Source organism: Bos grunniens, chromosome 4, assembly GCF_055505025.1.
Source record: "Bos grunniens cultivar Pamir isolate PY7600 chromosome 4, Bosgru_T2T1.0, whole genome shotgun sequence".
Classification (NCBI taxonomy): Eukaryota; Metazoa; Chordata; class Mammalia; order Artiodactyla; family Bovidae; genus Bos; species Bos grunniens.
In genome coordinates, this window is record NC_141168.1 from 87,551,416 (window position 1) to 87,576,292 (window position 24,877).

The window sequence follows — 24,877 nt, forward strand, 5'->3', positions numbered from 1 at the left end:
CTCTGCCTTGTGACAACACAATGAGAAGTGTGAAATCCAGAACAGGGCCCTACTTTGACCTTAGCAGAACCTGGACCTTGGACTTCCGGCCTTGAGAACTGAGAAATAAATTAGTGTTGTTCATAAGCTACCCACTCTATAACCCACTGCTATAACGTGTTTCGTTATAGCAGCCTTAACAGACTAAGGCAGTGGGAGTGGAATTTCTGACTCCCCTGGTGATTTCCGTTGCCTCTGGTGAGGCGGCCTTATCACTGTCGGGTCTCCACTATTAGTCCTCTGATACTACTAAGCGCCCTTGACATACTCACCATTGTTACTGAAAATCCCCAGCCTGGTAATTTTAAAATCTCTGCCATATCTGAGTCTGGTTTTGATGTTTGGTTTGTTTCTTCAGACTACATTTTTTGCCTGTTGGTATGCTTTGTAATTCTTTTTGTTGAAAGCTGGGCATGATGTATTGGGTTAAAAGACAGACCTTTCATGTGAAGTGTTATCCAGCGAGACGCTGGGCTTTGTTTACTTCTGGATAGCTGTGTTGTAGAGACTGAAATTTCCTCCACTGTCCCAGCTGTTGTCTTACCTGTTGTCTTTTCCTGGAGATTCCTCAGATAGTAAGATAGTTGCCCTTGAGTGTTTCTCCTTCTTTAAAAAAAGGAGAATAGAGATTTGGGGCATATTTGTAAAGTGATTTCTTTTCCCCTTACCCTGCTGGAAACAGGAGGGGGTTTCTCTTTGATTTTACCAGTGAGGATCTGGTAGGGCTCAGGGGCTAAAAGTCATAAAAGCGTGAAGGCCCTCTCAGAGTAGCGCCTCAGAGGTTTTGATTCTCTGGTTAGTCTACACTGAGCTTCCAGCCGTTGGTCAGTTATAGCTCATAGCATTCCTGTTGGTGCTGGTTCTAACTGCGGACTTCTGCTCTACTGTGCTGTGAGTCTCTGTATTTGACGGTCTCTCCAGGCTCAGACAGTAAAGCGTCTGCCTACAACGCGGGAGACCCTACAACCAGGTTCAATCCCTGGGTTGGGAATATCCTCTGGAGATCGAGATGGCAACCCACTCCAGTACTCTTGCCTGGAAAATCCCATGGATGGAGGAGCCTGGTAGGCTACAGTCCATGGGGTCGCAAAGAGTCAGACACGACTGAGCGACTTCACTCTCACTTACCAGTGTTCAAGGTAGCAGTTTGACCGGTGACCTCAATTCTCTGATTATCCTAAGAGGAATTGATTTTTCAGTTTGTTCAGGTTTTTTTCTTGTTGTGAGGATGGAAGTGATGCTTTCAAGCTCTTTACATGCAGAACCAGAAATCAGAATTATTCTTTGGATTTATTTTGGTCATTGCATTGTACTTTCTTAGGTGGAAACATGAATTATTGATTTTAAGCCTTTCTTTCCTCAACTCCACATTTAAATTTCCTTCAAAGTACTAAATTAGATATGTTCCAAAGATTTTGATGATGTGTTTTCATTATCAGTTGAAATATTTTCTGATTTTCTTTGTAATTTCTTTTGCCATGGATTATTAATTTTCCAATAATTGGATATTTTCCTAGATACCTTATTGTTCCTGATTTCTAATTTAATTCCAATCTGGTCAAAGGAATATACTCTTAAGTTTTCAGATTTTTTTAATGTATTGAGTCTTATGTAATGGCCCTGTGTATGATCTTGGTGACTATTTTGTGCTCTTTAAAGTCTATATTCTGCAGTTGTTGGGTATAGCATTCTATAAGCCATTAGGTCAAGGTGGCTGATGTTTTATTTGGATCTGCTGAAGTCTTACAGAGTTTTTAAGATTATTCTATTATTCTCTGATAGAGGCTATAATAATCTTTAGATAGGATTGAGGATATGTCTGTTTTCCTTTTTAGTTCTCTCTGGTCTGCCTTATAGGGTTTTGAACCTCAGTTATTAGGAACATACACATTCACTTGATATGTTTTTCTGATACATCTGTATTATCTTGTAGTCTTTTATCTGAATGTAGTATAGCCACCTTTCAGCTTGCAGCTTTTAGCTTTCTCATAGTAGTGTTTATGTAGCCTCTCTTTTTCCATTCTTTTACTCCAAGATGGTGATACAGTTCTGTCTTGTTCTGTCACCCTCTGTGACCCCATGAACTGCCAGGCTCTTCTGTCCATGGGATTCTCCAGGCAAGAATATTGGAGCCGGTTGCCATTTCCTACTCAGGGGATCTTCCGGACCCAGGGATCGAACCTGCATTGGCAGGTGGATTCTTAACCGCTAGCGCCACCTGGGAAGCCCTAGAAACTCCACAGATAGGATGCAGATGGCTGTTGATGTAGTGACTTTTAATCGGAAAGTTTAGTCCTTTAATATAATTTTTCATATGGTTGGAGTATTAATCTGTTTTTGTATATTTTTCTAATTGTTCCCCCTTTTCCTCCTTTCTTGTTATTGGTTTGAATTTTAGTAACATTATATTGATTCTGCAATTCCCGTTTCTAGGCAAACTGTTCAAAAGTGTTTCGTGTTGGGCATATCTCATGTGCGTCGCATTGTCTGTCCTTTGTTCCTGGTCATCTTTTCAAGGCTGTTTGGAGAGTGAATGACCTTGGAAGATACAGGCATCCTTACTCCCCGTTGTAAATGGTTTGGTCCCCTGAGGTCAGTTTTCCTCCCCTGTAGCGCATCCACCGTGTGTTCAGGTGTCATCCACTGTCTTCACACGCCTGTGGAAACTGGGGCTCAGGATACAGGGATCAGAATGCCGGTACTCTGGCTGCTGCTGTTGCTGTGACGATGAGCGTTATGTCTCACCCCAGAGAGTTTCATCTCTACCTGGGCTCTCATGATGCCATGCAGGCCGACTTGCTGACTTGCAAGTAGAGTGGATCTTGGGCCCCCATGTCCTGGCACCCTTACCCCCTCCTCTTTGTTTGTGCTGCTGCCTCACGGATGACACATCCTAGTTCTTTACAGATGCCAAGGTTCATAGAATTTTCAATTTAAATAGTCTTATGTCTTTTAAGTAGTTAAAAAGAAATACATATTTTACCTGTAACCATATATTTATCACCTCTTTTGTCCTTCCTGCCTTTCTGAAGATGGGAGTTACGTGGGGCCACCATGACCCTTGATCCTAAAGAACTTATTTCAGCATTTCTTTAATGAAGGTATTTTGGCAGTGTATCTCTAAGTTTCGGTTCTATACAAGTGTCTTTATAAAGCATTTTTGACATGTGTTTGGCAGCATACAGAATTCTGGCTTGCTCTTTTTTAGCACCTTAAATGTGTCATTACATTGTCTTTGGCCTTTCGTGTGTCTGCTGAGAAGCTGATCTTCATTTAATCATCCTTTCCCGATATGTATTTTGTCATTTTCCTCTGCGGGGAGCCGGTGAGGCATTCCACTCGTGACAAAGGTCATGAGGAAGGAGGCTCGGCATACGCAAAGGCGGGATCGAGCCTCAGGAGTCCCCCCGGATATTCTCGAGCATTTTCCCCCAAAAAACCAGAGTCTGCCTACTTTATTGCTTTGTGCTCTCACCTCCGACTTTACTGGGGGCTGTCGCCTACCACCATCTCTCTCTCTCTGTCAAAGAGTTAACTTACAGCTCCAATTAATAAAGTTCCTGGGCAATTAGGAGTGTTTAAATCCAAACCCCTCTGATGGCTCTCTAACTCACCTGACAAGTTTACCCGGACTCCTGCAGCTATGCATACGATTGTTTACAGTCTCCCAGCCTCGAGAGGCATGGGAAGCTTAAGATATTCAAATAGCTTAGAGCCTCTCAGAGAGTTAAAAACTGTCAGAATAAACTAGTAAAGGATTTCATTGATGAGTCAATGCTTGTTGCCAAGTTTTCACATCCCCTGAATTGTATCCTTGAATATGTATCAATTAATAGTGGGTATGTAGAAAAAATAAGTAGTGGCCTTGGTGTTAGTAACTTTAGACCCTTAAGGTAATAAATTCTTTCTTTGTAAACCCATTACACATCCGCCCTATAGGAATGCAATTTTATCTTTGGAAGATGGTGCCAAACCTTGAAATAATTACTCTTAGAGAAAATAAGTCTTTGTTGATAAGTCCTTGAGTCATAAAATGTTAGTAGGCCTTCTGGCCAGAAGATGATGTAAATCACCTAAACCATTTGTATACGATAAATTTGCAGGAAAGAAACCTTGGTTTTTGATAAGAACCAAAGACTGCTGACTTTGCATCCCCTATTATCCTCTATGTGTAACTTAGGGTATAAAAGCCCCTGTTAAAAATAAAGCTACGGGCCTTGTTCACCAGCGCTTGGTCTCCCCACGTCATTCTTCTCTTTAACTTCCAGCTGAGTCTCCATCTGGAGCGCGGAACCCACCACGCTTACTAATCATGCCTGGGCTTCTAAGACCCACTCGAGAAGGAGTCTAGGGTGAGACACCTTCCGCTATTCGAGAGGGCGCCTGCGGCCTACGTAAGTGGTGCAAACTTCTTGTCTTGAAGTTTTATTGGTCTCCCGCGTAAACCAAGCTACTCAGCTTCTTTTCTCCACTGAATTTTCCTACTGAGCTATCCTCATTCTATTGTTCTCTATATCTCTAATTAGCATATAAATAGTCGCCTAGGCCGTCTCTCCTTCGAATACCCTGGATCAGCTGGGGCTGGTCCCCGGCATTCCTCTACTGTTTTTTGTTTTTTATTCACTTGGGTTTTTTTTTTTGGGGTGGGGGGGGACTCTGTCAATTGATATCTTTCACTAATTTAGGGAGATTTTTGCTCATCATTTCATCAGGTAATTTCCTATTCTGTTTTCTTTCCTTTTCTCTATGACCCCACATAAACCAGTGCCGTACTGCTTGATATTTCCCCTCAGGTCTCTGAGCCTCTGATCATTTTTCTAAAGTTTTGGGTTTTTTTAATTCGGCCATGCCACATGGGTTGCTGGATCACAGTTCCCTGACCAGGGATTGAACTGGACCCTCGCAGTGAAAGCATAGAGTCTTAACCACTGGACCACGGAGAAGTTCCCATTTTTCTTCATTCATTTTCTCTTCCTTCTTCCGATTTAATTTTAGATTTGTCTTCAGTGACTCCTTGCTGTCTCCTTTCTGCTGTGAAGCCCACTGAAATTTTTCATTTCAGGTTCAGAATTTTCACTTGGCAGTTTGAGTAGTAATTATTTCCTTGCTGAATCCCAAATTTGTCCATGCACTATGGACCCATCATCTTTGTAACCCTTGCACATGTTTATAATAGGTGTTTTGGAGTTCTTATCTGCAGATAGCATCATCTTAATCATCTCAGTGCTGGTTTCTGATGACTACTTTTTCGTTTGTTTCTTTTTATGTCTAATGAATTTTGACTGGATAGTGATCATTATGAAGAATACTCTGTAAAGACTCTGGGTTCTGTTATATTCTTCCCAAGAGTCAGTTCTGTTCTAATAGGCAGTTAACTTTGGCTAGATTCAGACTATACTCAGGCACCACTGTGGTGGGCTGCAGCTGAAATTCCCACCCCGTCTGCCATCCACGGGGTGTCTGGTTTGTTTTTGTTGTCTTCTTCTGGGGCTGCACAATTGAGTTGTGAGCCACATCTTGTGGCTGACTTTGTTGCTAAATTCAAGGGCTTACGTCCTTTGTCTGGAGAAGAAAATGGCAAGCCACTCCAGTGTTCTTGCCTGGAGAATTCCATGGACAGAGGAGTCTGGAGGGCTAACAGTCCGTGGGGTCACAGAGTCAGACATGACTGAGCGACTAAAAGGGCAACAACAACATGTCCTCTGTAGCCTCTCTTCCTAGGATTTCCCTTCTAACTTTCTGATTAGTCTATGAGCCTAAACTCTGGTGTTTGCTATCTCAAGCAAGTAAATGTACTGTTCCTTGCAGCTCCCATGGGCAAAAAGCTGTAAATGTGCAAACCTCATTCATGGGACTTTGACTTTTAACAGTAAGCTTCCCTCTAGCTTCTAGTTGCTTTTTGTTCTTCCTCAGAGGTTTCAAATATTGGGTTTAAATAATGTTTTCTCAGATCTCATAATGGGAGAGGAGAGTTATTCTAACTTTCTGCCATCCCTCCACTTCCTTTTTATAATAATCTTCAAAAAACTTCTCAGCCCTAAGTAGAACAATCCCAAGCTGAGTAATGTAGGTTTATTTTGTAAGCAGGAACTGTCATTTAGAAATGTTTCATTTGTGTCTGGAAGTTGAGAAAAATTCTTTTTTCCTTTTTAAAGAATGGGTGTATATAAATCTGGGAAGCTTTTATTTTAGAAATAAATGCTTAAAAGAATCAAATACCAATTATCACTGTAAGATTTTTGGATATTTTGACCACTTTTTTCTATTACAATTTTAGGATGCTTTTTTGAAAATCATTCTAAATGAGGGCATTAAATCCCTGTGGAGGAGTGGCCTTCCTCATATGTTGTAAGTTGAAATTTAGTATTTTTCTTACTTAGTGATGGTGGTGGTTTTGTTTTGCCTTATCAGTATGATGGGACATCATCATGCATTTTTAATATCAAAACTTTTTATTTTCTAGAGCATTGTTTTGTGACTCTCACAACTACCCCACATTTGATGATTTGCTAGAAGGACTCACAGGATATATACTAATGTCTGTGGTTTATTACTGCAAAAGGCATGAAGGGGAATCAGTGAGGAGAAAAGGCATGAAGCGGAATCAGTGAGGAGAAAAGGCATGAAGCGGAATCAGTGAGGAGAAAAGGCATGGAGTGGGATCAGTGAGGGGAGAGGCTTGGAGTGGGATCAGTGAGGGGAGAGGCATGGAGGGGGATCAGTGAGGGTAAAGACACAACAGGACCTGGCCGGGCGGAGTCCTCCTGAGACCCTGCTTGTGACACGCAGGGCGCAGCTGCCTCTCCCAGCCCCGGGCTGCCGCGGCAAGTGCACGGGTTCAGCCTTACTGGCACTTGAATCTGAATCTAGGGTTTGCACTGGGGGCTGATGATATAACATGCTGTGTTCATGACTGGCTGTGGTTACTGAAACTCCAGCCCCCCCAGAAAGAGCAGATATTTACCAAAACTCACATCATGTGCACAAATCAATGCAGGCAAGCTGGTTTAGTGCTCTAGACATACAGAAAAGCCTTGTTACAGGGAGTTTTTCGAGGGCTAAATTCCTTGAAGATGACCCAAGGTCGAGTAGACAAATAGGCCCTGCTGAAGACACTGGATTTGGGGCACAAACATACTTTATTTTTTCATGTTCAGAAATTAAGAAATTAGTGTTCATTTTAGTTTTTATTTTACTAAAATAATGAGAAGTATTGTGCTATTTATACTTCTTTTCCAGATAATTAAATTCTGTGCTAACTAGCTATTACGTGCATTCATATGACAAGCTGCTGCTGCTAAGTTGCTTCAGTCGTGTCCCACTCTGAGTGACCCCATAGACGGCAGCAAGCTAGTAAGGCTGAATGTAAAAATTCCAATTAATACCTTGCCTTTCTCTGCCTCGTTTCTTTCTGATTTATCTTGTTATGGAGCACATTAGTTTTGAGGCACCTACTCTAAACAGTGCCTAAGGTTATAAGGTTGGTGATAGATCCAGGAGCAGCAGTCAGTCCTGTTCCTAAGTTCTCATCACCACGCTTCTCTGTCGAGTGTTAGGCGTTCCCACGTGTGGTCTGTGATAGTCCGTTGGTTAGACCAGAAACAGAGACTGGTTTCTTGTTGGGTTAAATCTTTATGACATGATAGTACCTTCAATTTTGTATTTAATTAATGACTCCCTCTTGATATTTTCATTTGAAAGAATGTCATTGGAATTTCCTTTGAGTATATATAAATCTGGTGACGGTATTTTCAGTTATAAGTAGGTATGACATGGTCCACAGTTCAAAAGTATTTTATAATTGTGCTTGTACTTTTTTACAAGTAATTTTTACGAGTTTTACTTTAGTGATTTTCATGTTACCGTAATGTATGTAGTTGGGAATGAAGACCAGACACAGAATAAGTCAAGACGACTTATTTGTCTTTTCTTATTTATGACCTGACTGGGTGCTCTAAACTTACCTTCTCTGCTACATTACAAATCTCTGGAGAGCAGAAACCTACTTTACATCTTTTGTTGTCTAAGTTAAACACTGCTAATTCTTAAAGAAAAACTGATCTCACAGCTGATTTGCTGTGGTTTTCAGCTTCTGTAAAATAGGAGGATCTTCATTTTTACTTCCCAGGTGGTGCGGTTGGTAAAGAACCCACCTGCCAGTGCGGGAGACACAAGAGGTGTGGGTTTGATACCTGGGTCAGGAAGACCCCCTGGAGAAGGAAGTGTCAACCCACTCTGGTGTACTTGCCTGGGAAGTCCCATGGACAGAGGAGCGTGGCGGGCTGCAGTCCATGGGGTCTCAGAGAGTCTGATATGACTGAGCACACATGCTCTGTGCACTGTGTCTTGTGCTTCATAATAATGTAAGAATATGTTTCAGCCTTTTGATAGTGCTGTACCAATCTTTTCGTTTGTTCTAACAGAGTGATGGCAGTTCCTGCCACAGTTATTTATTTTACCTGCTATGATCAATTAACTGCTCTTCTGAGATCTAAATTAGGAGAAAATGAAAGCCGCATACCAATTGTTGCTGGAATCGTGGCCAGACGTAAGTAATAAATTCACAATGTTTTCATTCTGATTTCTACTTAAAGCTTGCTTTAAAATGTTTACATTCATAGAGAATTTCAAGTAGTGTATTGCTAACGGTTTATTTTCCATCATAGTTTGTCCTCATATGTCAACACGTATGCTCTAGTGGTCATATTGTGTGGTGACTGCCATCAGAATGGGACGGGATCAGCCTGTCCTGTTAATTCTTGGACAGAGGTTTTAGATTTGAGATTGTAGACCTTAGATTCTAGATTTTAGGATAATAACACAGAGTCTAATTAATGCCAGAGTCTTTCATCATTTTCTGTATACACTTTGCGATTCAGAGTTTAATCAGAAGGACATTTTTATCTGTGTAGTGGAAGTGAGGTTTATAATAGTCCTGGTTGATGTATAATGGCTGTGGAACTGCTCTTGAAAGAGTAAGGTGTGTGAAATACCTTTATCAGGGAAAAAATCTGAGCCAGGATGTTGCCATCATTAGATACTAGATACAGTTTGCAGACATTTCAGAATAAAATTTAAAATACAAAAATGCATGAAATACTCATTTCTGCACGCATGTTTTCATAATGCATGGCTTTGCTTTTGTTGTATTCGCTTGTTTTGTACAGTTGGTGCAGTGACTGTAATAAGTCCACTGGAATTGATCAGAACCAAGATGCAATCTAAGAAGTTTTCTTACGAGGAACTGCATCGATTTGTCAGCAAGAAAGTATCTGAAGATGGTTGGATTTCCCTCTGGAGGGGCTGGGCTCCTACCATTCTTAGAGATGTACCATTCTCAGGTAGGATTTATCTGCTACATTTTAAGTAGCTTTGTATGTACCACTTTTAAATGAAGGAAATTCTAGACTCTTTAAGGCTAAAGGTAAGTTACTGTCTTAGGTGACCACACACACCTCGTTCAGCATGGCTCTCTCAGATCTTGATGAGTATTTATTTAATGAACGGTTTCTGTTTCAAGCCTGGTTTTCTTTTCTCTTTGTTTTCTTTCTTTTTAAATATCAATTGGTGAGTACTCATATGTAGGTAATGAAGCTACCTTTAAAATTATTGTAAAGAAGTCATAATTAGCAAGATATGTAAAGTACTACAAATCAAAATATCATAACATTTAAGACCACCTGTGAATTATATTGACTCCTACTTTTTTCAGTTATTAAAAATCTCCCGCACTTAAGTGTCTTGTAGGGACTATTATAAATCAGATTCAAGATTGTGCTAATCATTGAAATATGAAGAAGGAGAAAATCATGAAGAAATACAAAATTAACAACTTATAGAATATGCATACTTCAGTACTACTTCTCTTGTGAAACTGATGTTTCCATTTAAAACCTGGAAGAAATAATTATTGAGAACCGTTGTATTAACATTCCACATTCTTTCTCTCTTTGATTTAATCCTTTGCTTGGACTCCTGTTTACAGTCCTATATCTTTCCCTTTCCATTAGTATTTTTCTTCAACTTTTGTGTTCAGCTATGCTTTTTAGAAACACCATGAATTCCTAGACCAATACTTTTTCATTTTTTGATGTTTTATACATAAAAAGTCAGATCAGATCAGATCAGTCGCTCAGTCGTGTCCAACTCTTTGTGACCCCATGAATCGCAGCATGCCAGGCCTCCCTGTCCATCACCAACTCCCGGAGTTCACTCAGACTCACGTCCATCAAGTCAGTGATGCCATCCAGCCATCTCATCCTCTGTCATCCCCTTCTCCTCTTGCCCCCAATCCCTCCCAGCATCAGGGTCTTTTCCAATGAGTCAACTCTTCCCATGAAGTGGCCAAAGTACTGGAGTTTCAGCTTTAGCATCAGTCCTTCCAAAGAAATCCCAGGGCTGATCCCGTTTAGAATGGACTGGTTGGATCTCCTTGCAGTCCAAGGGACTCTCAAGAGTCTTCTCCAACACCACAGTTCAAAAGCATCAATTCTTCGGCGCTCAGCCTTCTTCACAGTCCAACTCTCACATCCATACGTGACCACTGGAAAAACCATAGCCTTGACTAGACGGACCTTTGTTGGCAAAGTGATGTCTCTGCTTTTGAATATGCTATCTAGGTTGGTCATAACTTTCCTTCCAAGGAGTAAGCGTCTTTTAATTTCATGGCTGCAGTCACCATCTGCAGTGATTTTGGAGCCCCGAAAAATAAAGTCTGACACTGTTTCCACTGTTTCCCCATCTATTTCCCAAGAAGTGATGGGACCAGATGCCATGATCTTCGTTTTCTGAATGTTGAGCTTTAAGCCAACTTTTTCACTCTTCACTTTCACTTTCATCAAGAGGCTTTTGAGTTCCTCTTCGCTTTCTGCCATAAGGTTGGTGTCATCTGCATATCTGAGGTTATTGATATTTCTCCCGGCAATCTTGATTCCAGCTTGTGTTTCTTCCAGTCCAGCATTTCTCATGATGTACTCTGCATATAAGTTAAATAAACAGGGTGACAATATACAGCCTTGACGTACTCCTTTTCCTATTTGGAACCAGTCTGTTGTTCCATGTCCAGTTCTAACTGTTGCTTCCTGACCGGCATACAAATTTCTCCAGAGGCAGATCAGGTGGTCTGGTATTCCCATCTCTTTCAGAATGTTCCACAGTTTATTGTGATCCACACAGTCAAAGGCTTTGGCATAGTCAATAAAGCAGAAATAGATGTTTTTCTGGAACTCTCTTGCTTTTTCCATGATCCAGTGGATGTTGGCAATTTGATCTCTGGTTCCTCTGCCTTTTCTAAAACCCTCTTGAACATCAGGAAGTTCACGGTTCACATATTGCTGAAGCCTGGCTTGGAGAATTTTAAGCATTACTAGCCTGTGAGATGAGTGCAACTGTGCAGTAGCTTGAGCATTCTTTGGCATTGCCTTTCGGATATAAATTACCAAGTGCACTAATAAACACCTGTGACATCACCACCTCTGTATATGAATTAGAACACTGCAGTTTTTAAAATCATGAAACCACGTATGTCCACCTCCACTGTCACATCCTTAGTGGTAACCTCTTACCTGAATTTTTATCATTTGATTTAAAAAAAGCAGTTTTACCACATATGTATTATTGCTAAACAATGGTATTCAGTTTTGCCTATTTTTGAGGTATAAAATTTATTTTACTTGGAAATATTCCTTAAGTTTTATTTTATATGTGCAACTATTGTTTCCACTCACTTATACATGAATAAACAAGTAAACCACCCTTATGGCAGGAAGTGAAGAGGAACTAAAAAGCCTCTTGATGAAACTGAAAGTGGAGAGTGAAAAAGTTGGCTTAAAGCTCAACATTCAAAAACGAAGATCATGGCATCTGGTCCCATCACTTCATGGGAGATAGATGGGGAAACAGTGGAAACAGTGTCAGACTTTATTTATCGGGGGGCTCCAAAATCACTGCAGATGGTGACTGCAGCCATGAAATTAAAAGATGCTTACTCCTTGGAAGGAAAGTTATGACCAACCTAGATAGCACATTGAAAAGCAGAGACATTACTTTGTCAACAAAGGTCCATCTAGTCAAGGCTATGGTTTTTCCAGTGGTCGTGTATGGATGCGAGAGCTGGACTGTGAAGAAAGCTGAGCGCCGAAGAATTGATGCTTTTGAACTGTGGTGTTGGAGAAGACTCTTGAGAGTCCCTTGGACTGCAAGGAGATCCAACCAGTCCATTCTAAAGGGGATCAGCCCTGGGATTTCTTTGGAAGGACTGATGCTAAAGCTGAAATTCCAGTACTTTGGCCACTTCATGTGAAGAGTTGACTCATTGGAAAAGACCCTGATGCTGGGAGGGATTGGGGGCAGGAGGAGAAGGGGATTACAGAGGATGAGATGGCTGGATGGCATCACTAACTCGATGGGTGTTGAGTCTGAGTGAACTCCGGGAGTTGGTGATGGACAGGGAGGCCTGGCGTGCTTTGATTCATGGGGTCGCAAAGAGTTCAGTTGAACTGAACTGAACTGAAACAAGTACCCAATGCTGTGAACACTTTATAAGTCTGTTGCTGGGTATGTACAAGAATCTGCAGCTTTAAGTGCCTATTTAAAAAAATCTGTTTAAAAATGTTTTCCAGGTGTTTGTGGATGTTGCAATATGAGTTGATTTTTGTCTGTTAGCTTATATTCAGCTTCTTCTAAAACTTATAAATTCTAATTTGTCTGCCTTTTTTCTATGTAGACAATAATGTGTTAATTATAACTATTTCATTTTTAAGTTCGTTTCCCCAGTGTGTATGCCCAGCAATGGGATTGCTGGGTCGTATGGCAGTTTTATTTCCAGTTTTTTAAGGAATCTCCACACTGTTCTCCATAGTGGCTGACTTTGCATTCCCATCAACAGTGTAAGATGGTTCCCTTTTCTCTGCACCCTCTCCAGCATTTATTGTTTGTAGACTTTTTGGTAGCAGCCATTCTGACTGGCATGAGATGGTACCTCATTGTGGTTTTGATTTGCATGAAATGTGTTTTTAAAAATGATTTGTGAACTACATTTGAAACCCATAAAGAAAACATATGTAGCACTAAAAGTTCAAATGTCCATTTCCTTTAATTTTTTTTAACAATTTTAAAAACATTTGGAAAATTTTAAATGCTAATTACTAGGTACTTTAATTTCTGCTTTAAAATACACATTATACCTTCATCTGTAGTAAAGGAATAATGGAACACACAGGAGCATCAGAAATTGTGAATACTGGTTTTGCAGTCAGAGGTCTGGTTGGAATTCTGACTGCCAGCTAGTGTAGTGTGACCTCAGGAATATAGGGGGACTGTTCTCTTAGTCCTGAACTTTGGGAGGAATACATAAGACTTTATCTGTTCTCTTCAATAGGAGCTTCTCTTTAAACATCTCTGGTTTTACTTTATGTTTCAGTTATGATTTTATTAAGTAATATACTAATTAGAGTATAAAATACTTTGGGAAAATTTAATCAATTTTATTGTTAGTTTGCGGCTGTTGTAACTTTGCCATTTGATGTGGTAAAAACACAAAAGCAGACCCAACTTTGGATATATGAAAGCCAGAAAAGTAAGTTTAATTAATTTAAAATGTGTCTAAGGTGCCATGAAAAATATTTTCTTTCTAGATAGTTAGGAATATCTAAGGTACGGAAGACAAGATTCCCCCTGCCCCTTGGCTGCCTTCCTCTCTACTTAACTCAAACTAATGTATTGTTAGAATGGAGTACCCATAAAAACTTCTAAACCTAAACAAAAAATTTAAGAAAATTTAAAGACTATATTAGTATGCATATACATATTCTTTTTTCTTTTCTATTTTTTTAGCTTCTCTTTTGATGTGTTTTTTCCCCCCTGCCTGTTATCCCATCTACTTCTTTATAACCTGTAATTTCTTCTAGAACAAAACTGTCCTGGGGCCTTCCCCTTTAATGCAGAAGGTGCAGGTTTGATCCCTGGTTGGGGAGCTAAGATCCCACATGCCTCCTGGCCAAAACACCAAAACATAAAACAGAAGCAATACTGAAAAACCACAATAAAGAATTTAACAATGGTCCGTATTTATAAAAAAGTACTATTAGTTGCTTCTACTAGATTCATTCTGTTATTATTACAGAAAGTGTAGCAAGCCCACTGGAAATAGGGCTTTGTTGCTAAAACATAAAATTGTTAGGATTTGATCATTTGGATGGTCAGTAGAGGAGTGTTTATTGTTGTCTGTGCTTGAAATATTAATAACCACACAGTGTTTCCTTGCAGTGTATGAAGTTGCTTTTCCCCTGTAGAAAGAGCTCTGGGACATTGGATCTTTAGGCAGGGCTCTGCTTCCCTCCAGTTGAGAAGTCTTCTTGTTCGTCGTCTTTTACATTCATCTCACCCTACTATTAAAATAGAGACCAGTTTGAAACTTGAGCTCCGTAAGATTAGAAATACCCAGCTACTTAGCCTCCTTTCTTTACTAGTTGTTTCCAAAGTTGAAAACATTTAAACAAGGAGCATAAGTTGTCAACTTGTAGTATAAAGCTTTTGTCACTGACTGTTTTTAGAGAGTTAAATTTCAGTCATAAATACTTTGTTCTTGGTTTAAAAATGTATCCTTTCTGTTTGGTTGCTCTAATTACTGTAGTTATACTTACACTATTTATATAGATAGTTTAGCTTCTTAAATGACAAGGCCTCATTTATCTTCATAGAGAATCTGATATTATATAGAAGACATTTTGAGATAATAAGCCCCTCTTCATTAAGTTGCAGATTCTACAGAGCTGTTACTGAATGATGCCTTTCCCTAATTTTCCCTTTTTCCCTAGGCATACGTACTGAAATGTACTTTAACCCTAATGACTCGAGTAGTCCTCACTGTACACACTGATTACTGTAGTTTCATAGCGCAGCTCTCAGAAGCCAGTGAGACCCTTAGGAGTGTCTGCCTAGCACGCACTGGTCTGGGAAGACTGAAATCCTCAGCTGTCACAGTGGTAGGATGCCCACCTTTTAGCAGATTTTTTTTCACCTTTAGCGTCTGTAGTCTGGGGGTAAGCCAGCTGCTTAGAATCACTGTGTACAATGAAGGTAAGTGAACTTTGTGTATGTACAGCACATTCATGAGGTTTATGTTTGAATCTGAGTAACATCTATTTTTGCTGTTTTCAAAAGATGTATAAATCTGTTTCTTTACTGTGTTCCAGACCCTTGAGCAGTTGCAAATAAGTGAGATGTTACTGTTAGTTACAGGAAAACTGTTCCCTTCAGAGGAGACAGGACGGATTTATTTCAAGGCTAGCACATCTATTCAGAAAGAGTCGAGTAAGGTGGAGCCTCCCTAGGGAGAATAAGCTATTTTTCCTTAAAGCTTCTCTTTGGGGAAAAAAGTTTTTTTAATGTATGCACTAAAAGTACAATGAAAAATGGTTATCATGGCTTCACTTGGGGAACCCCATGAAAATTCCTGTACATCTTTAACATTTTTCCATTATGAAAGATCTTTAAGATACAGAAAAAAGTATAAAGGACACACATCACCAAGCTTAAACATCAATTCAGGAGAGGCTTTCTGTATATTCCTCCTTGATTGCATGTGGTCCTATATACCTTAAAAGTGCCTTCAAAATTTCTTTTTTAATGAATCCAACTATTAAAAATAAGATTTAAAATAGTTCTTTATGTAAACAGATCTGTTCTTATTATAATGAAACAATATATCCCAAAGCCCATAAACACTCTTATGTGTATTTATCTATATTAGAAATTAAGTGGTAATTTATAATAGCATCGTTTCTTTAACATTTAGTTTCTATGCCTTTGCAAATGTCAACCTGGACTATAATGAAGAACACTGTTGCTAAGAATGGATTTTCTGGATTATTTACAGGTAAAAATATTTCCTTTACCAAACTGTTGACTAAAATGTTTACTTTTCCTTTTAAATTAATTGCCTTTCAGCAGAAAATTTTTGAAAATATTCCTCATTTACTATTTCCTCCTAAATATCTTTGCTGTAAGTTTAAAAATTTTAAATACCAGTTGCTTTTGAAGTAATTTGGAATCAAAGTGAGGAGTGAACAGTTGGGCTTGTTCTTTGACACCAGTTATGGGACAGTGTTTTATATGTTACTTTACTTAATTTGATAACTGTCAGAATGAAACCAAATAAATTACATTTTAAAATGTATGGTAAAATTTAGTCTGAACTTTTCTCTTCCCTTTTTAGGACTGATTCCTCGTTTAATTAAAATTGCTCCTGCTTGTGCTGTTATGATCAGTACATATGAATTTGGGAAGTCTGTTTTCCAGAAACAAAATGCTCAAAGACAGTGATACTAGACATGTTGTTTCAACCTGAAATAACAGCCATGACCAAATAATAAGAGGAGACTCTTAGGCAAGAGCTTTTTTCACTTTTTTTGCTATTATCTTACAGTGGTTTTCTATCATTCTTATCTATAATTTAAACAAATAGTAAATCTCTACTTTGCATTTAATCATTCTAATTTCAAATTTTTATCCTAATTTTTGAGAATTAGATATTCCAGAAGTCATAACCATTGAGCATTCTTGTAAAGAAGAGAAAAATTATTCTACACTGAAAGCAATAATCTCAGAGTTTGGTACAGATTTCTGTGTAACTTCATCCTGTTGGGAGTGTCAGAGTCGTCAAACATTTTTGCAGTTGTGTGCTGAATGATGTACAGAGTCTAAAAGAATTCCCAAGTCTTTTATACACGTTTAAATCATGGACGTAGATACTTAAGTGTTTCAACAAAGTAGATAACGGAAAACAGTCTTTAAATATTATTATTCACATCATTTACCAAATATTGCCTATCAGTTATTTTCTTTAATTCATATGTATTTGGGTGTTTCCCCTGCTATCCCGCCCTGTTACTATTTTAAGGCCTCATGTGTATTAAGATTTCTCTGATCTGAGGTATGGCTATCTTACATTCATGAACCAAAAATATAACTTGTGTGATATTGATGCTGCTATTTTTGATGTCTAAAGACCCCGTATTATCTACTGTTTCTGTGAGAGAGAGCGTTCACTGACCGTATTCAATGTTCACTTCAAACTTGGGTGTGCAGTGGAAAAGCACATTGCATTCAGGCAGTGAGAAGGCTGTTTCAGCACAAGAAAGGCCTCTGGTTTCAGCTGTCTTGCCATCAGGTATTACCGTTTGTGAAGTTCTCTAGGTCACGTCTGTTCGCTTGTTCTAACATCACTGAGACAGAGTATGTTCAAGATGTCCCTTGACTTTACACATCTCACACAAGTGTGCTAGACCAGGAACTACCCAGCTAGTTTCCTTGAAGAAAGAGCTTTTGGTCACTGGAGGCTAATGCCTAAGAAGTTTAGTTTATGAATGTAAGAATGAAAAAGAATATGATTTCAAGACAAACAATATTTTTAAATATTTTTGTTTTTCTCAGGATCTGTATACTCTTAAGAAAAAGCACTTTATTGCAGTCTATCTGTATTTTATGAAAATGTGAAACATTTTTTCCCTAAAATGGAGTAATATATATTTAAGTGACAAATCTCTAGTGTTGGTAGGAATTAATGTATTTTCTAATATAGTAGAAAACTATTTAATGTTTCACCTGAAATAAACTATATAGGGTTTGTATTTAAGCTTTTTGTGTTTATTTTATCCTGTGTTGATTTACCTTAAGTTTTCAACATATATATCCATAAAAATAATTTTCATTGCAATATTTTGTGCTTTCTTAAAGCTACCACTGTGCTTCTAGCTAAATACTTTCATATGAAATTATGTTAATGCTATACTATCAACATATATATAAAACACACGTGGAAGTTTATCTTGAACACTGAATTTAACAGTATTCAATTTAAATTTACCTTTGTTCTGCTGTGCTTCTTTTGGGTAACTGGCAGAAAAAGGCAGAAAAAATTTAGGTTTTTAACAACAGTCTCAAAAAACAGTTATGTATTTCAAGTTAATGTCACTTATAAACAAACAGAAGGGAAACTTTCATCCTCTCCTTGCCCCACTATTGACTGCATTGTGGAAAATTCTTATAACTGCTGCTGCTGCTGCTAAGTCGCTTCAGTCGTGTCCGACTCTGTGCGACCCCATGACGGCAGCCCGTCAGGCTCCCCCGTCCCTGGGATTCTCCAGGCAAGAACACTGGAGTGGGTTGCCATTTCCTTCTCCAATGCACGGAAGTTGAAAGTGAAGTCGCTCAGTCGTGTCCTACTCTTAGTGACCCCATGGACTGCAGCCCACCACCTCCTCTGTCCATGGGATTTTCCAAGCAAGAGTACTGGAGTGGGGTGCTGTTGCCTTCTCCGATTTTATAACTAAAAGAACTTAAATAAACCTAATTCCCTGTAGTTTTTGTAACATACATTACATGCAAAGTATCTGAAAGAAAAGAAGTCTGAATTTAGGCTTTGTCTATACCTAAGTGGTAAAAAAGCATTACTAGTAGGAACCAAAAACGGTTTGGCTACAATTTGTATTCTTGGTAATGTTTCTAAATGCATTCTGTTAATGTTAAAATTTCTAACATACACATTTAATTTCTTATGTGTAAGTTTTTTAAGAAACATGTCTTATTCAAGTATTACATGCTTGCTGCCTTTCATATAATTCCATAATTCTTTTCAAAAATAAAGTTATTTCTAGGAAAACTAATCAATTACTATGTTTATTTAGCCACATTTGACTCCTTTAATTCTAGCCTTTTTATTCCCTGGGGCATAAATTCCAGGGATATGGGAAAGCTTAGTGTATTACTTTTTAACTTTTGTCCAAAATGAACTTTTAAAAGTAAATTACTGTTATTATGTTTTAATCCATCACTCAACACTTACTGAGATGAGTCCTTTGATGTGGTAGGCAGTATAAAAAGCACTGGAGGTAAGACATTGCAGCTACTCTCACTGGTCTTAAGGTTTCAGCTGTGATTGTTAGAAATAAAAGAAGTAATGGGAAAGCTGAAGAATTCTCCCCAGCGTGGGGTGCAGAGGCTGGTCGGGAAATGGTTCTTAGGACAGGCAGTCCAAGGCAACATACCTGGAGGCTGGGAGTCTTCAGGCAGGCAGTGGTACTTAGCACCAGCGGCTTGAGCAGAGTGTACATGCCCCCTGGTAGATCAGATGGGAAAGGAGTCCAGGGGGCCTGGTCTGCCAACGAGCAATAAGAAGGCAAGAGAAAACCTAGGAAGTATTTTGGGCCCAGTTCTGAAAAGTTACAGAGTTGTGTTTTGTTTTTCTCTCAAGACCTATTTTTTTTTAACTGAAAGAAAATAGGATAGCATAGGTTAGCCTAGAATAAAACAGAAAACACCAAAATGTGTCACGTATTAAGACCAAGCGTTGTACCGTGAAGCTGGTTTTAGAAAAATGACTGGCAGGATGAAAAATGGGACTTATGATCAGGTGACCTATTTAAAAACAAAAGTTTTGGTTTATACTAAAGTATATTTTTAAAAGGTACCACCATGCCATTGGTATAATTTTATCTTCCCCTTCCTTTCAGTGGAGGAAAAAGCTAAAGCAAAATAGAAGTTGCTTTGCTTACTAAAGAGCAAAGTGGACCAGATAAAAGAAATTAAGAGCCCTGATGGTCAAAGCAGTCATGTGACGTTTCCAGAGTAATCCAGTGTATGAGCTTATCAAAACCAGAAACTGTAACCGACAGTGGGAAATTTAACAAAGAATTTACGTAAGTTGTAAATTTGAGAAACATTTTTAACCACTTGAAAACTTGTATGTACATCTAATAAAGATGACTTAAAACCAACTTAGTCTACTTGGATGTTTAAGGTTCCTGTCAGTCACAGTTAATAGTAGTTTGCATTTGGTACTTACCGCTTCAGGACTTAAAATTTTATGTAATGTTGACTTTATACTGGTGCCATCACATAGGTGCTGAGAGGATGGTGGTGGGTCCATTTTACATGTCAGTGAGTGAATGTTGTCAATTTTAAAGCATATTATGTCATTTTTTAGAAAATAAAAATTTGAAACAAAATGAAGATTTCTCCAAAATAATTTTCATATTAGTATTTGAGGTGTTAATATACACTCACCAAATTTGTCGAAACAAAAATTCAGTGTATACCTTGAATCAAATAACATTTGTCAAAAAAAAATAAGACTACTACTTCATGGTACAAAATGTTTAATACACATGCAACAAGTATCGTACATCAAGGCAACGAAATACACATGGAAATAGTAGCATGTAGCTCAGCATTCTGTTTAGGGGAGGGTGTGTGAACAATGAACACTGCTGAAGATCGAGACACACCTCATGCAAACACTAACAAACTATCTCTATAACTAGCGGGAAATGAACTGTGTAGAAACCTGAAGTCACATTAGCAGATCAAGTTTATACCAAGAGCTCCAAGAAAGGAGGGAAAGTCACTGTCCTCAGATGTCGTGTTTCAGTCTGCGTTCAGCAGCGTGGTAAGATGCACAAGATTCGGTACACATTAGAACAAATCCGAAAATTCTGATCAATTACGGAATCCTGTATTTCCTTTCTATATTATAAAAATGTATGGAAAATGTAACAATGATTTTCTTAAATTACTAAAGGATAATGTCGTTTGAGAGTGGACCATGAATGAAAGCATTGAAATAGTCTGACTGTTGTTAGGAAAGCAGCAGCAACAGTGCTTAAGGCCAAAAGCCTAAAATTTTCAAAGGTCCCCCCACCCCACCCTTAATCGTCTCTCATTCGCTCCTCCCAAGGTTTCCAGTAACCTTGTTTTAACCTTCCTTCCATTCCCCATGCAGAATTACAAATTGCTGTAGATACATCATTCACAATAAGGTATACAGAATTAAGACTAGATTGATGGTACCATTTCTCAAGAATATTTGCATTACTACAAGTACCAAAGACTTAAGCTAAAGGAAGAAAGCTCTGAGTATGTTCTGATACATTTAAATAACTTAAGGGCTTCTTTGTCCCGGAAATGACATTGTTTGAACTGTCTTAACACACGACTAGCCTTGTTACTGTTTATTATCTTAAATTCCGAATAATGAGAGTCAAGTATTGCAGAGAACCACCACACTCCCACATTTCTAATACAAAGAATGACTGTGGTAAGTGCTGCTTTTCTCTCAATATTTTAGGAGGAATGTTCTTTCAATAGTCAAAGTTACTAAGTTTGAATGTACTGTTTTATTAACAAATAAAAAATAGCATACAAAGTCCCGGATAAGTATTGTAGTAGCCTCTTCATGTAAACAAGGTATAAAACATCTTTGGCACAACTGACCATGTTTTCCTCATCTAACTCTAGAAAATGTACTTCATACATTTCCTTTTTCAATACGGTGGAATCTGGGGGGGCCAAATGTACAATTGTTTCAAAATTTGCAAAAATTTAAAAGACAGCTCAGAGATTTTTAAGAAAACTAATTTTTAACTAGTAATTTTTAAGGTCAGTTTTAAAATGAGATTATGGCTGTTAAAGCACGTAGGACACAATTCATTCCTGCACACGAGAGAAAAACAGCACTGGGTGTCAGACATGCTGTTCAGTATGGTGATGAGCCTACTGATCCTTATTTTAAAACTTCTCAAATCCTTAAATGAACTTGAAATCTTTCCTGATAAAATTGTTTCAACATCTGTTCTACATTTTTAAGTTTTTCCAATTTATGGGACATAAATGTGATCAATTTTAGAATTGGTAAACTTTAAAGGAAATTTTGGAAAACAAAATGTTACTCATTTTACCTAAATGGCCTAAAATACTGTAAAATATTTTCCTTGTGACCCGAACAAATTTAGTAACTACCTAAAGGTATGTCCTACAAAATTTATAAAATGCTGAATGGAATGTTAGGTTGATGCTAAATGGTAACTGTTACAGACAAACTGAATAAATTGCTGTGAAACTGCAGCTGAGAACCTTTCTCCTCACTTCAAAGACAAGGCATTTAAACATCAGAACCTGGGAAGGAGTTCATGAAATATGAAATAAGTCATTTTTAGAAAATGTAATCATTGAATAAGAGAGCAAAAGAAAATACTTAAATATCTAGAATAAAACCTTGAACTCAGTCTCTGGCAACTATAATACATTTAAATATATGAAAATCAGCTGAATAATAAATATGTACAATTTGCAATGGATTATTAGAGGATATCTGAAAGTTTTTTAAGCCTATTTTTAAACTTCAGTGACAAATATAATCATTTTAAAATGAAAAATGGCAGCTTTTTTTTTTCACCCAGAAGTTTACATGGAGTGGACTGAATTCTCTAATACAAGCAACAGAATTCCAGACATGTCCCAGAACAATATAAAACTCCAAAGATTTTCCCAGCAGTCAAACTTACGTATATGGAATATTTGCAACATAAAAACTTCTGGCTTTTACATACAATTTTTCAGGATGGAGTCAGACCTGGACTTGTCATCTCTGTTGTAGGACTTGCAAGGTAGTCATTCGATTTTAGGCTTGTTAGAGATTTGTAACTTGCCACTGACGTTAGAGACCCACAGAGGCCAAGTAATGAGGGAGTATCTTCTTTACCTGAAAATCAGGATAAGATAACAAATATTTAATTGCTCTTGAAGCTTGATACTAGTAAGATCCTAAAACCATTAAACTTTACATACTGTATGAAACAGTGTAAAATCAAACATCTGTATGTTGACGTTTGATCTTCCCGTAGTTTCAGTGCTGCCCCTTATAGAAACATTACAGTGGGATTATTTGTGCTTCTTTTAAGGTTCTAGGTATGGAAGCTTGAGATATTCTGGGACAAAAATGGAATTTACCTTTTTGGGGGAGAATATGTACTCTTGCCTGGAAAATCCCATGGACGGAGGAGCCTGGTGGGCTGCAGTCCATAGAGTCGCTAAGAGTCGGACACGACTGAGCGACTTCACTTTCACTTTTCACTTTCATGCATTGGAGAAGGAAATGGCGACCCACTCCAGTGTTCTTGCCTGGAGAATCCCAGGGACAGGGGAGCCTGATGGGCTGCCGTCTATGGGGTCCCACAGAGTCGGACACGACTGAAGCGACTTAGCAGCAGCAGCAGCAGCATGGTCATATTCAATTAGTAAAGAATAACAAAAAACTATAGCAACAATACAAGTGCCCAGGTGACAGAAATACAGGAAGTCCGTATGTGGGTAAAGTGATGCAGAAGCAGCAGAACTGCTTCAGTTCAGTTGGAGGCTGGACCTAGGGAACCTTTGTCCACTGACTGAATAACTGAATAAACTTATTCAGCACCTACTCTGCACCAGGAATACCTGCTAGAAGTCAGTTGGTCCCTGAAGGAGGAGTGGCAGAGCTCTGTGTCCATGCCTGGGGAAAACATGTTCTTTCCCGGGCAGAACAAGTTTCAACCCCCACTGTGCACACGCCTGCTCTAAGAGGCTGGCCTAAGGCTGTGAAAGGCTAGTAAGGTGAAAATCAGTTTTCCAGAGAAGATGGAAAGCTTAGGCTTTACTCACCTGGTTACAGAAATGTAAACTGACCCAGATGTCAGAGGTTTCTCAATATCATGCATTGTTTCAAACAGCCCCTCTGCAGTGCCTTCACTGTCATGCTATATGATCATTGTGGGGCACTCTCCTTCATTAAAAAATCACAGACTGAGAAAGGACATGGAGTTTTTTGTGGTCGTCGTCATATTCCCAGTGCTAGCACACAGGAGACCAACGTTACATAATTACGTAATGAATGATTCAGTAAGAACTCTGCTGGGACATGAAACAATGCCTGTGTTCTTTACAGCCGTGTGACCTGGGGAAAGGCATCTTCTCTGAGCCTGCTCCTTCCTTTGTAAAATGAGAACAGACACCAAAAGATGACTATGTTCACTTCATGGTTTCACTGACTAATAAAATATAGGAAGATACAACACTGTTAGGAAAACATATGGAAGAATAATTGTTACATTCGGGTTTTAAATGTTATCATGTTTTGATGAAGGACTTCCCTGGTGGCTTAGATGGTAAAGCATCTGCCTACAATGCAGGAGACCCAGGTTCAATACCTGAATTGGGAAGATCCTTTGGAGAAGGAAATGGCACCCCACCCACTCCAGTACTCTTGCCTGGAAAGTCCCATGGATGGAGGAGCGTGGTAGGCTACAGTCCACGGGGTTGCAGGAGTCGGACACGACTGAGCGACTTCACTTTATTTTGATGATAACATTTGTTATCATCAAAAGATACAGATGCTCCTTTTAAGGTCTAAGCTTACAGACCTATTTCAGGCCATTTAGAGTTCTTGCTAAATGCTCCAGAAACTCAAATGCTTGACTGGTTTCTCCCAAATTCCTAATTTGTCATTGACCTATAATATTTCAAAGAGCTTTACTGCTAATTACATACACACACAAAGGTACAATTCAGTGGCATTAATCACATTCACACTATGTGCAACCATCACCAACCACGATTTCAAAACCTTTTCATCATGCCAAACAAAAACTCCCTACCTCTTTAAACAGTAACTTTCCTTTCTCCCCTTCCCCTCAGTCTCTGGAAACCTCTAACCTACTTGCTGTGAATTTGCCCTTCCTACAGTCATTCTTAAAAGTGGAATCATACAGCATTTGCCCTTTTGTGTCTGGCTTATTTCACTTAATGTAATTTTTTTTCAAGGCCCATGCATGTGGCATGTATTCCTTTTCCATGGCTCAGTAACATTCCATGGTGTGTATATATATGAAATTTTGTTACTCCACTCATCTGTATGGACATCTGGGTTGTTTCCACCTATCAACTACTGAAAATAATTCTGCTGTGAACACTGGCATCCAAGTATCTGTTTGAGTCCTATTTTCAATTCTTTGAGTGTATATACTTAGAT

The 24,877-nt window shown here is 38.7% G+C and overlaps 2 protein-coding genes across 15 annotated transcripts in view; one reads left to right on the forward strand and one right to left on the reverse strand.

Moving 5' to 3' along the window:
• LOC147374476 (mitochondrial glutathione transporter SLC25A40-like) overlaps positions 1-19,814 on the forward strand; it is a 36,925-nt gene extending 17,111 nt beyond the window's left edge. For 2 of the 8 annotated variants that reach the window (XR_015162800.1, XR_015162804.1), the window contains 6 exons: positions 6,317-6,387; positions 8,463-8,587; positions 9,207-9,380; positions 15,836-15,916; positions 16,256-16,426; positions 19,551-19,814. Coding sequence is in view for 4 of the 8 variants with exons in the window: in XM_086397312.1 (XP_086253438.1) it covers positions 6,317-6,387; positions 8,463-8,587; positions 9,207-9,380; positions 15,836-15,916; positions 16,256-16,362 (558 nt within the window). In the remaining 4 variants the exon portion in view is untranslated. Of the gene's footprint in view, positions 1-6,316; positions 6,388-8,462; positions 8,588-9,206; positions 9,381-11,803; positions 12,652-15,835; positions 15,917-16,255; positions 17,675-19,550 lie in introns of those variants that run through there. The other 6 variants (XM_086397312.1, XM_086397315.1, XR_015162801.1 and 3 more) reach the window with 5 other exon arrangements.
• A 364-nt stretch (positions 19,815-20,178) lies between these two features.
• RUNDC3B (RUN domain containing 3B) overlaps positions 20,179-24,877 on the reverse strand; it is a 170,356-nt gene continuing 165,657 nt past the window's right edge. For all 7 annotated transcript variants that reach the window (XM_086397297.1, XM_086397294.1, XM_086397295.1 and 4 more), the window contains one exon: positions 20,179-22,576. In XM_086397297.1, the coding sequence (XP_086253423.1) occupies positions 22,431-22,576 (146 nt within the window). In that variant the 3' untranslated portion in view covers positions 20,179-22,430. The remainder of the gene's footprint in view (positions 22,577-24,877) is intronic.